At 47.2% G+C, this 12159-nt stretch overlaps 1 protein-coding gene across 1 annotated transcript; it reads left to right on the top strand.

The window, feature by feature from the left end:
* The first annotated feature begins 9105 nt into the window (after positions 1-9105).
* On the top strand, positions 9106-11468 carry LOC129404877 (cyclin-I-like). Its single transcript, XM_055138620.1, has one exon. It carries the CDS (start codon positions 9318-9320, stop codon positions 10578-10580), a length of 1263 nt encoding a protein of 420 aa, XP_054994595.1. The 5' UTR covers positions 9106-9317; the 3' UTR covers positions 10581-11468.
* The last annotated feature ends 691 nt before the right edge of the window (positions 11469-12159 follow it).

Here is a 12159-nt window from a genome sequence, read left to right as displayed (position 1 = left end):
ATATATTAGAGAAAACTTAGAAAATGCTAAGTCAATTTGATTTGCCCGAGCAAAGTCTAGTTATTGGCCCTTAGTGAGACCAAGGGTGCTGGGATCAAACTAGGACCCTGGCAAGCAAGTCTGTCCACAACCTGCGAGTCAAGTGCAATCTCTAATTCAACTTAGGGGCAGAGAGAGAATAGCTCCCCACTCCTCAGATGATAGCTTTCTCGTCACATTTGGGCAACTGGCAGAGGTTCCCATTTTCGAGGAGCCATGGTTAAGCGTCTCCTAGGATCTTCGTGATCCTGGGAACATGCCAGCAGGTAAGTTTCATTTCTCCTCCTTATTTCTAGCTTTCTACCATACTGAACTGAAACCCAGGATCATACCCAGCACTGTGGGGACATTAAACCTGACAACTATGACATTCAGGGCATGCTCAATCCCTTGCAGAATTCCCAGCCTCCCTCAGCCTCATTTTCCTCTCACACCCCTCCCAGTCCTCATACCTCCCAGTTACTAGTTCTCAGTCCTACCTTTTCCACCGAGTTTTCTACTTCCTGAGGGCTAGAGTATTCTGGGGAGATGTGGACCAGCTATCCAACTTTCAGGTCCACGGAGAGATTCCAGGAACCAACCGGTTAGCCAGAACCCTTACCCCTACATCCCCACTGCAGGCTGAAGCAAAGTGACCAAGCACGGGGTGAGCACTTGGGAGACGCTCAGTCTATACAACCCAGATCTGGCCACCCCTCTGGTATGCCTTAATTCCCTCCTCTTAGAGCAGGGAACCCCCCTACGCGAGAGACCTCCACCATATAATTTCCCGCCTCCGGATCTAGCACACCCTAACCCGAGATTCAAGTTGCAGACTCACCTTGTCAGCCGAGGCAGCGAGGGCACCGAGCAGCGAGGCCTTCAGTGGACGCGTCTGCACTGAGAGTGGGCCGTGCTTGGCTGGCCTTTAATAGCCCCCTGGTCTCGCGGGACGTACGGGACTCCAAACTGGCACTTTTTGGTTGCCCACGCATCTTGGGGGCGTGTCTTGGGACCCCTGGCTGGTGAGTTCTTGGCCCACCGGGTCAAACAGAGACTTCAATAGGCAGAAGTACATTTTTCTTCATACTAACGGTACTCATGAACCCAAAGGCGCAGGGCAGCTGTCCTCAGAGGGTCGCACATTTCCATCGCAGCTGGGTACCTTGAGATAGCTTTGATGAAGTCTATTCTTTTCTTTTTGCCAGGGGATCTAATCCGGCGGGGCTCGTGGTTTATTCCTAGTTTTGCACACAGAAATCACTCCTGGCGGTTTACGAATGACCAGACTGGATGCTGGGAATTATTGGGACAGCTGTGAACAAGGCAAATTTCTACCCTCTGTTCCATCACTTCGGCCCTTATTGATAAAGGCCTAACATCTTTATCATCTAGGCAAATAGAGGTTTAGAGAGAAGACATTTCGTGGAGGGGGTTAGGAGTGATACTACGGTATCTTGCAGGTGACATGGCCATGACCTATCTGGCGCCAGAATGGCCCCTGAGCACTAGGAGGAGTAATATCTTCGCTCAGACGCAGAAATAATTTACTGAGCAACCCCAGGTGGGACTCAAAAGGAACAAAAATGAGATGGAGTCATGCAGAGTCCATTGCTGTTGTAGACTTGGGTCCACTTTGTTCTCAAGTGCAAGCACATCTTACCGGCTCTCTCTCCTGCCCGCACCCCTCCATCCCAGAGGTGCTCTCACTCCTTCAGAGGGACACAGTTCAGTCTGTTCCCTTCATTGGCTTGGCTCTGGCGCTGAGGAAGAGCCCCACCCTGTCTGGCTGAGGGCAGCCCCGCCCTTCCCGTCTGGAAGAGGGTGGGGCCTCTTGGAGACCCTCAGCCTCCTCTGAGGCACAGGTGTCTGTGGAGTTGGGATGGTCTGAGGCAAGTGACACTGGGCTTCCAGACCTTTGCCTTGCTCTGGACTGGGGGCAGGGTTATGAGGGTTTGGCATCTCCCGTGGTGGGAATGTGCCCCTTCACCTGGACACCGTAACACTCTAGCACTGTCCTCTCATTGTTCATCGATTTGCTCAGGCCAGCACCAGTAAGGTCTCCGTCGTGAGATTTGTTGAAATTGGTTTTGGCATATCGAATACGCCACGGGTAGCTTGCCAGGCTCTGCCATGTGGGCAGGAAACTCTCGTGGCTTTCCAGTCTTGCCGAGAGGGAAGGAGAAATCAACCCGGGTCGGCCACCTGCAAGGCAAATGCCCTATCCGCTGTACTCGTGGCATATTCGACATGCCAAAAACAGTAACAACATGTCTCACTTTGAGATGTTACTCGGGCCCACTCTAGCAAGTCCACGAACAACGGGATGACAGAGCAAGAGTGGACCTTTCACCTGGGAAAACTCTCAATTATGTAACATGATATTTTGGAGTGATATTTCAATTTCTGTTTAAACTTTATTTAAACTCTGGATTTGGTCAAAGCTGTTTATAATAGGCTTCTTTCAGGCATTCATTGTTTTTGCACCAATCAGCTGTAGCTCAGAGCGTCCAAGTCCAGGTGGCCTGAGTCCATCTTACAGAGGAAGGAATCTGTGAGGATTTCTGCTGTTTTTCAGACAGTGGGTAAGTGGGAAGTATTTCTGAAAGGGACCACTGGATGTGAGTGGTAGGGTGGATTTTCTCCAGACATGTTTTTGAGGATTGGCACTACAAGCCACCAGCAGGAACTCCCACTTAGCCCTCGGTGAGCAGAGCTATGAGCTTCCAGACAGGCAGCAGAGAGGGGGGCCCAGGTCCTCCGGATCTCACCATGTCCATGCAAGGCCACAGGTCCTTCTTGCTCACATGCAGGATGAAGGTAGAGAGGACTGAAACACCGGTACTTGCTCAGTGGGGTTATGACTCACCCTTGGCCTGGGTCTGAGTTCCTGATCCACAGTCCACCCAAGCCCCTTTTGCACTCCTAATCCCACTGCAATAAGCAGAGGAGGGACAACAACAAGACAATGAGCAGGTTGCCCATGGCTCCTGGTATTTGACCAGACCACAGTAACCTGAACACTGGTAGTCACAACCGGAGACAACTATTTCTCCAAATTAGTTTATTTCATCGAAGAGCATTTCACAGTGAAGTGCACCATGTGTCCTCTTGCTCTGAAACCAAAGATCAGGAGATACAAAATCACTGCGAGTATGGATATAAAAATATGCAGATGAAAAAGAATCTATGAAGAAAATAAACACTTTTTCTTTTTTTTCTTTCTTTTTTTTTAAAGACTGTCTTGTTTAATTATTAAGTTATTACTTTAGGCAGTAGTGATAGAAAGGAACAGAATGAGGATTAAATGAATGGTGATGAAGTTACATGGAACAGCATACAAAACACGAAGGGAGCAATGGGTTATAGTAGAATGGCCTTTTTTTCACATTTATTTTTTTATCTTTTTTTACATTAATTTTTTTATTAGTTTATTTTTAATTAGAGAGTCATCCTGAGGGTACAGTTACAGATCCATACATCTTTGTTCTCATGTTTCCCCCATACAAAGTTCGATAAGCCATCCCTTCATCAGTGCCCATTCTCCACCACCAGTAAACCCAACATCCTTCCCCCCGTCCCCAGTCCCGTCTCCCCACACCCCACCCTGCCACTATGGCAGGGTATTCCCTTTTGTTCTCTCTCTCTGATTAGCTGTTGTGGTTTGCAATAAAGGTGTTGGGTGGCCATTGTGTTCAGTCTCTAGTCTGTATTCGGCCCACATCACCCTTCCCCCACATGACCTCAAACCATATTTCACTTGGTGGTCCCTTCCCTGAGTTACCCAGAATGAGAGACCAGCCTCCAAGCCATGGAGACAACCTCCTGGTACTTTTTTCTACTATTCTTGGGCGTTAGTCTTATAGTCTATTATTCTATATTCCACAGATGAGTGCAATCTTTCTATGTCTGTCTCTCTCTTTCTGACTCATTTCACTTAGCATGATACTTTCCATGTTGATCCACTTATATGCAAACTTCATGACCTCATTTTTTCTAACAGCTGCATAGTATTCCATTGTATAGATGGACCAGAGTTTCTTCAACCAGTCATCTGTTCTAGGGCACTCGGGTTTTTTCCAGATTCTGGCTATTGTAAACAGTGCTGCGGTGAACATATAAGTGCATATGTCACTTCGACTATACTTTTTTGGCTTTTCTGGGATATATTCCCAGCAGTGGTATTGCTGGGTCAAATGGGAGCTCAACCTCTAGTTTTTTGAGAATCGTCCATACTGTTTTCCAAAAGGGCTGAACTAGCCGGCATTCCCACCAGCAGTATAGAAGGGTCCCTTTCTCCCCACATCCTCTCCAACAGCGGTTGCTTTTGTTCTTTTGGATGTGTGCTAGTCTCTGTGGTGTGAGGTGGTATCTCATGGTTGTTTTGATCTGCATCTCTCTGACGATTAGTGATGTAGAGCATTTTTTCATGTGCCTTTTGGCCATTCGTATCTCTTCCTTGGTAAAGTTTCTGTTCATTTCTTCGCCCCATTTTTTGATGGGGTTGGATGTTTTCTTCTTGTAGAGTTCAACCAGTGCTTTAAATACCATTGATATTAACCCCTTATCTTATGGGTATTGTGTAAATATCCTTTCCCATTCTGTAGATAGTCTTTGTATTCTGGTCACTGTATCTTTTGCGGTGCAGAAGCTTTTTAGTTTAATATAGCCCCATTTGTTGATCTCTGTTTTTACTAGATTGTTTAGTTCCGTGTCATCTTTGAAGATACCTTTATCTTCAATATCGTAGAGGGTTTTGCCAACCTTATCTTCAATGTACCTTATGGTTTGTGGTCTGATGTTGAGGTGTTTAATCCATTTTGATCTGACTTTTCTGCATGGTGTCAGGTCGAGTTCCAAGCCCATTTTTTTTGCACGTGGTTGTCCAGTTGTGCCAGCACCATTTGTTAAAGAGGCTTTCCTTGCTCCACTTCACATCTCTTGCTCCTTTATCAAAGATTAGATGATCATACATTTGAGGTTGTGTGTGGGGATATTCCACCCTGTTCCATTGGTCTGCAGCTGTGCCTTTGTTCCAGTACCATGCTGTTTTAATTGTTACCGCTTTGTAGTAGAGTTTAAGGTTGGGGAGGGTGATGCCTCCCATCATCTTTTCCCAAGAATTGTTTTAGCTAGCCGTGGGTGTTTATTGTTCCATATAAATTTCAGGATTGTTTGCTCCGCTTCTTTGAAGAATTCCATGGGTATCCCTATAGGGATCGCGTTAAATCTGTATAATGCTTTTGGGAGTATTGCCATTTTGACAATGGAAAATAAACACTTTTTCAATTCACGGTTGGTGCGTAAGTACATCGGGGACTGCAATTGCCTTGCACTCGTTTGACCAGGTTTGATTCCCAGCATCCTATGTGGCTCCGTGAGCACTCCCAGGAGTAATTACAGAGTGCAAAGACAGGAGTAACTAACCCCTGTGCATTCCCGGGTGCGACACAAAAAGTAAAATGAAAAGAAATTCGTAAAAAATAAATAAAATGTAACCTTCATTGTTTAATATGTAAAATTAGCAAGAGAAAGAGAAAAGCGGTATAGCTGTTTCGGGTGACTGAGAGTCTCTAGAGTCAATCTCCATAAGAGAATTGCCCTGTGGAAACAGAGACAGTAAACAGCCCCGCCCTACTATCCCCACCCCTCCCACATACCAAGCCATTGTAGCCCCCTCCATTCAGTACATCTGGCCCTTCCTTGTCTCAAATCCTTATATAATAAAGACTTAGGAAATACTCAATCAATTTGATTTGTTAGGGCAAAGTCTACTGGCCCAGACTGGATTCTCAAATTAAATAGTGAGAGCTGTGTGAAAAGCAAAATTCACTGTCCACTGTTCTATCACTCTGGCCCTGATAGTAGTCACTGGTTTTTATAAACTGGGCAAAATGAGGCTTAGAGAGAAGACGTTGTGTGGAGGGGGTCAGGAGAGATACTACGGTGTTTTGCAGGTGGTCTGGTCAGGTCCATTCTGGCGCCCTGGATGGCCCGTGAGCTCTAGTAGGTGTGATATCTTTGCTGAGAAGCAAGAGCACATTCTAAGCATCTCCAGGTGGCACCCAACACAAACAAAAATGTGATGGAGTCATGCAGCGTCCATCGCTGTTGTAGACTTGGGCGCACATTGCACTCAAGAGGAAGAGCATTTTCCGTGCTCGCTCTCACACCCGCACTCCTGCATCCCAGAGCTGCTCTGAGCCATGCAGAGGGGTACAGGTCCTTCATTGTCTTGGCTCTTGCACTGAAAAAGATGCCCACCATGTCTGGCCTCGAGGCAGCCCGGCTCACCAAGATCCCCAAGGAGGTGGAGCCTCCTGGAGGCCCTGAGCCTCCTGTGGTCCAGGAGGGATGAGGAGTGAGGCTGGCCTGCGCAGGTGGCACGGGGAATCCTGACCCTGATCCTGCTCTGGCTGCTGCAGGCCTGTGCTTATGGGGGCGGTGTCCAGGGGGGACATGTCCTGTGGTGGGTGGGACCTTGCCCCCACACCGGGGCAAGAAGTAATTATTGAACCATGATTGTCTAAAATAATTTGACTGTTTTAAATTAAAATTTATTTACACATTGTGATTTACAAAGTTGTTCATAAAACAGTCATTTCAGGCATTCATTGTTTCCGCACCAATCAGCTATAGCTCCGGGGTTTCCACGAATCATAGGGGCCTTTTATCAATCTTTACGCGGAAAGCAATCTGCAGATTTGGGCTCTGTTCCACCGTGTGGTTGGGTAGGAAGCATTTTTCAATGGGACCACTAGGTTTGTGGAGTGCGGTGGACTTTCTATAGATATTTTTTCAGGGACTGGGACAGTTAGGCACTAGCAGGAACTCTAAGCCTCAGTGGGCCGGGTTGGGCTCCTAGAACAGGCAGAAGGGAAAGAATCCCAGGTTTCCAGACCTAACCATGTCCATGCAAAGACCACAGTCCGTTCCCTGCACACATGCTGGAGAAAGGTAGAGATGACTGAGGAACCGGAGACGGCTCAGTGGGGCTCTCATTCTGCCTTGTCCTGGGTCTGACTACCTGTCTCCACAGACCACGCGAGACCTTTTAGCACTCATAACCCCACAGAAATATACTATTATTGCCATTTGGATTCATTAGTGAATTTCTCCAATCTTCAAAGGGGACTTACAATCTTTTTAAAAGCGTTTTCTGAAAATCGAAGAATCAGTAACACTTGCAAACAGCTTCTATGAAGCAAATATCACCCTGATACCAAAAGCACACAGAGACACCACAGAGAAAGAGAATTAAAGGCAGATAATCCTGATGAACACAGATGTAAACATCATCAACAAAATCCTACCAAACAGAATCCAACGATTCACAAAAAGATCATACACTATGACCAAGTAGGAGTCTTCCCGGGGATTCAAGGATGGATTGACATTCACATATCAATCAACATATTCCATCACATCAATTAAAGGAAAAGATAAAACCATATGCCCATAACAATAGATGCAGAGAAAGTATTTGACAAGATCCAGGCCCCATTTAGGATGAAAACTCTCAGCAAAATAGGCATTGAAGGAACATTCCTCAATAGGGTCAAAGCCATCTCCCACAAATCCATGGCAAGCATCATTCTCAGTGGGGAGAACCTAACAGCCTACCCTCTTCCATCAGGGTCAAGACAAGATTGCCTACCCTCCCCAGTCCTATTCAATATAATACTGGAAATTCTGGCCATAGCAGTTAGCCAAGTAAAAGGTATCAAGTGTATAACGATAGAAAGGAAAGAGGTCTAGGCATCACAATTTTTGACCCGTAAAACGGGAAACACGTGTTTTGGGGGCTCGTCCGAAGTCTCAGTTAAACTTACACAAACCTTAGAGGAGTACAGAGGTTTTCTAAAAGTAAACAAAAATACGACGTCACTCAGGGGCGGTCTCCTTAAGACCCAGAACCCTGAGTGAATGAACTCAGTAGTAGTCTCAGAGACTGAGAGACCTGAGGCTCAGGGGCTGTCTCCTTAAGATTGAGGGGCCTGAGTTAAAGGGGGTTCTGAGGATGGACAGACATTTTACAAGGGTTCTGACTCCACCAGTTCCACTGGAGAGTCAACAAGAGTGAGTGTGACCCAAGACTAGTAGAAATAAGTACCAGGAGGCTGACTCCTTGGCTTGGAGGCTGGCCTCACATTCTGGGGAGAGGGCAACTCAGAGAAGGGTGCACCAAGTAAAATGCGGTAGGAGGCCATGCGGGGGAAGGGTGATGTGGGCTGAATGTAGACTAGAGACTGAACACAGTGGCCACTCAACACCATTATTGCAAAACACAACACCTAATTAGAGAGAGACAACAAAAGGGAATACCCTGCCACAGTGGCGGGGTGGGGTGTGGGGAGATGGGATTGGGGAGGATAGGAGGGATGCTGGGTTTACTGGTGTTGGAGAATGGGCACTGGTGAAGTGATGGGTTCTCCAACTTTGTATGAGGGAAACAAGAGCAGAAAGATGAGTAACTCTGTAACTGTACCCTCCCAGTGATTCACTAATTAAAAATAAATAAAGAAAAAAAAGAAGTGAGTGTGAAGGGAGACATCCCTGACACGCTGGGACTGCAAGCTCTACTTGGACTCCGTTCAGTAGGTTCTCAGGGCAGTCATATCTGGAGAAGTTTTTGTGTAAAGGACTGGCATTTTTCACGGTTTGTCTGTTGGTCAATTTTCTGTCGGATTTTATGGACATCTGGGGTAATGTGTCTTATTGTGACTCTGTTTTTTGACTCCACTTGTACTTGATTTCATTATGGGTCAGACTCAGTCTACCCCACTTAACATTGTGCTGGACCATTTCATCCATTTCAAGTCAAGGAGAGCGACCTCCCTCCCCTGCCTTTCCCTTGGGCGGACTTGGCAGCGCCTGTGTCTCGCCTTTTCTTATTTTTCCCCCCCTCCCCCCCTTTTTTAATTTTTTTTTCTTTTTTTTCTCCCTTCCCCCCCTCACCATTTCCCCTCGGAGGCGCTTCCCCCGGGCAGGGGCAGAGCCGGTCTCCACCCCCGCCTCTCCCCGGCCCCCGCCGCCCTATGGCGATTGGGAGCCCCCTCCCCACCCGTGCACTCGCGGCGTCGGCGGTGGCGGCGGCGGTGGCGGCCTCAGGTCCGGGGGCATCATGGAACTAGTTCGATGAGCTGCCCCGGGTGGCGGCCGTGCGACCCCCGCCGAGCGCCAGCTCCCGCTCCCGGCGGCCGGGCGCCCCCTCTTCTCCCTCCCCGTCGGGCCCCCGCCTCGTCCCGTGCGCCCCGCCGCCGCGCGCCGAGCAGGATGAGGTGGTAACGGGCCCCCGGATGACCCGGCGTCGCCACTTGGAAGCCTACAGCTCTGCCGGGGAGGAGGAGGAGGAGGAGGAGGAGGAAGAGGAGGAGGAGAAGGTAGCTACATCAGGCCGGGTAGCAGGCAGACCCAAAGGATATCATGAAGTTTCCGGGGCTTTGGAAAACCAGAGATTGTCTTTCCTGTTGGAAAAGGCGATCTCTAGGGAAGCGCAGATGTGGAAGGTGAACGTGCCCAAGATGCCCACAAATCAGAATGTTTCTCCATCCCAGAGAGATGAAGTAATTCAGTGGTTGGCCAAACTAAAGTACCAATTCAACCTGTACCCTGAAACATTTGCTCTGGCCAGCAGCCTTTTGGACAGGTTTTTAGCTACTGTAAAGGCTCACCCAAAATACTTGAGTTGTATTGCAATCAGCTGTTTTTTCCTAGCTGCCAAGACCATTGAGGAAGATGAGAGGATTCCAGTACTGAAGGTGTTGGCCAGAGACAGTTTCTGTGGGTGCTCTTCATCTGAAATTCTGAGGATGGAGAGAATCATTCTGGATAAGTTGAACTGGGATCTTCACACAGCCACACCATTGGATTTTCTTCACATTTTCCATGCCATTGCAGTGTCCACTAGGCCTCAGCTGCTTTTTAACTTGCCCAAACTGAGCCCATCTCAGCACCTGACGGTCCTGACCAAGCAGCTCCTGCAGTGTGTGGCCTGCAGCCAGTTCCTGCAGTTCAAGGGCTCCATGCTGGCTCTGGCGGTGGTCAGCCTGGAGATGGAGAAGCTCATTCCTGACTGGCTCTCGCTCACGATTGACCTGCTTCAGAAAGCACAGATGGACAGCTCCCAGCTGATCCATTGCCGGGAGCTGGTGGCCCACCACCTCTCCACGCTGCAGTCTTCCCTGCCTCTCAATTCCGTTTATGTCTACCGGCCCCTCAAGCACACCCTGGCGACCTGTGACCGAGGAGTGTTCAGGTTTCAGCCCTCCTCTGCCCCAGGCCCAGACTTCTCCAAGGACAGCAGCAAACCAGAAGTGCCAGCCAGAGGTGCCGCAGCCTTCTACCACCGCCGCCCGGCGGCCAGTGGCGGGTGCAAGCACACCTCTGCCAAACGCAAGGTGGAGGCCATGGAGGTGGATGACTTCTACGACGGGATCAAGCGGCTCTACAATGAAGACAGCGCCGCCGACAGCGCGGGCTGTGTGTGTGGCGCTGATCTCTCGAGGCAGGAGGGGCACCCCTCCCCCTGCCCGCCCTTGCAGCCTGTTTCTGTCATGTAGTTTCTGACGTTACCTTCAAGTGCAAACCAAGGTAGACTATTCTGGGAATGGGAGTATGGAAGATCAGGGAAGGCTATCTACACATTTAAATTCACGAAAGGCTGGTTTAGAGCTAGCCAGAAAAAAAAAATTTCCTCTGTGGCGAATCTAATTTAACATTATTTAAGCACTTATGGTGTGAAATTCAGAAGACCCCCAGAAATTTCAAGATTAAAAAAAAATTATTGTATTTGTCATTTCCTCCCATTTCTCTAAAATGTAATATAGATTGCCCCTGTGTCAAAAATCCACATTAAATGTTCTTTTTGAATTTCAAAAATGCATAGCTAGCAATCCCTGTCCCGATTTAATTTCCCTCTTGCTTGCTTTATTAAAATTTTAATGAATTTTAATGCATGTTGACCTATAGTCTGGCTTCCACTGATTAGGAAACCCCAAAATTATTTTTTAGCAATTTTGTGAACAATGATTTCAGTGTGACAGTCATATTTGATTCATGATTTGAATTCAAATTTCCTGAATAAGGGTATTTTGAAATTGTCCCCTATGAATCAGAGGTGGTAACAGAAAAAAGGACTCACGACCACATTGATTTTTGTTGTCGTCTCATAAGTTTCTAGAGTTTGGAAGCGACAGTTTTTTCATTTTTGTTTATTTTAAAAGTGAATCTTAAAAGTGGCATGTAATTAGGACACTCATTTGTTGAAAGCATTTTGACATTTGTATAAAATAATTCGATAAAGTTAATATATCCAGGTGCTCACCAAAGAAACATGTAATAATTAAAATAGGTTTTGTTTGTATCTTGTTTCAGTCATAAAATCAGCAGGAGAGACTGTCTAGATGTTGGGACAGCTCTGATTTGGCTCCGTAACATAATAACTGAACTCGGTGCGGTGAGGCGTCCCTTCCCTCGCCCGCGCCTTTTCTTTTTATTTTTATACAACTGGCGTCCCTGTGCGTGCACGAACCTCCAACCGGTGTGCAACTAAAGGTAAGAATAGCGTTTCGGTAGAACTCCACTCTAGAAAAGTTTGGTGGAAGAATAGAATTTTGTGGTGCAGTGAATTAAAATACTAGACTTACTGCCCCAGTAAGATGGGACAAAAACAGTGCCGCGAGAAGTCCACTCAAAATTTTTCGCGCCAAACTGAACGTGGCAAGTTTTTTATTGAATTGATTAAGCATTTTGCAAAGAGAACTGGGCATCGTGTTTCTCGGGACCAACTCCGGTCCTGCCTAAAAATTGTCTATAAGTTTCATCCCTGGTTTTCAGATAAGGGTACTTTAGAGCCTAAGGTTTGGGAAAAAATTAAGGATAATGTCTTTAAGGAATTTAAAGGAGGGGCTAAAATCCCCAAACAATTCTGGTTAACTTGGGAAATCGTTAGTTCCATTCTCAAGGCTTTGGAAGATACCTCCGAGGAGGAGGAAGTTAGATATGCTATGGGAGGCTTTCCTCAGGAATTAAACAGAGAGGATTTTAAATTTGAGGATGAAGTAAAGAAAGTTTCTACTACGGAGAGAGCCTTACCCTCAGCTCCTCCCATACCCAAGCCTAGAAAGAAGCCTGCTGCTC

The sequence above is a fragment of the Sorex araneus genome, chromosome 5, assembly GCF_027595985.1.
Source record: "Sorex araneus isolate mSorAra2 chromosome 5, mSorAra2.pri, whole genome shotgun sequence".
NCBI lineage: Eukaryota > Metazoa > Chordata > Mammalia > Eulipotyphla > Soricidae > Sorex > Sorex araneus.
The sequence above is the reverse complement of the archived record's forward strand: the minus strand, read 5'-3'. Positions and strand labels throughout refer to the sequence as shown.

What these genes read in the sequence shown, in the direction of transcription:
- LOC129404877 (XM_055138620.1), top strand. Translation starts at nt 9,318, where the DNA reads ATGACCCGGCGTCGCCACTTGGAAGCCTACAGCTCTGCCGGGGAGGAG.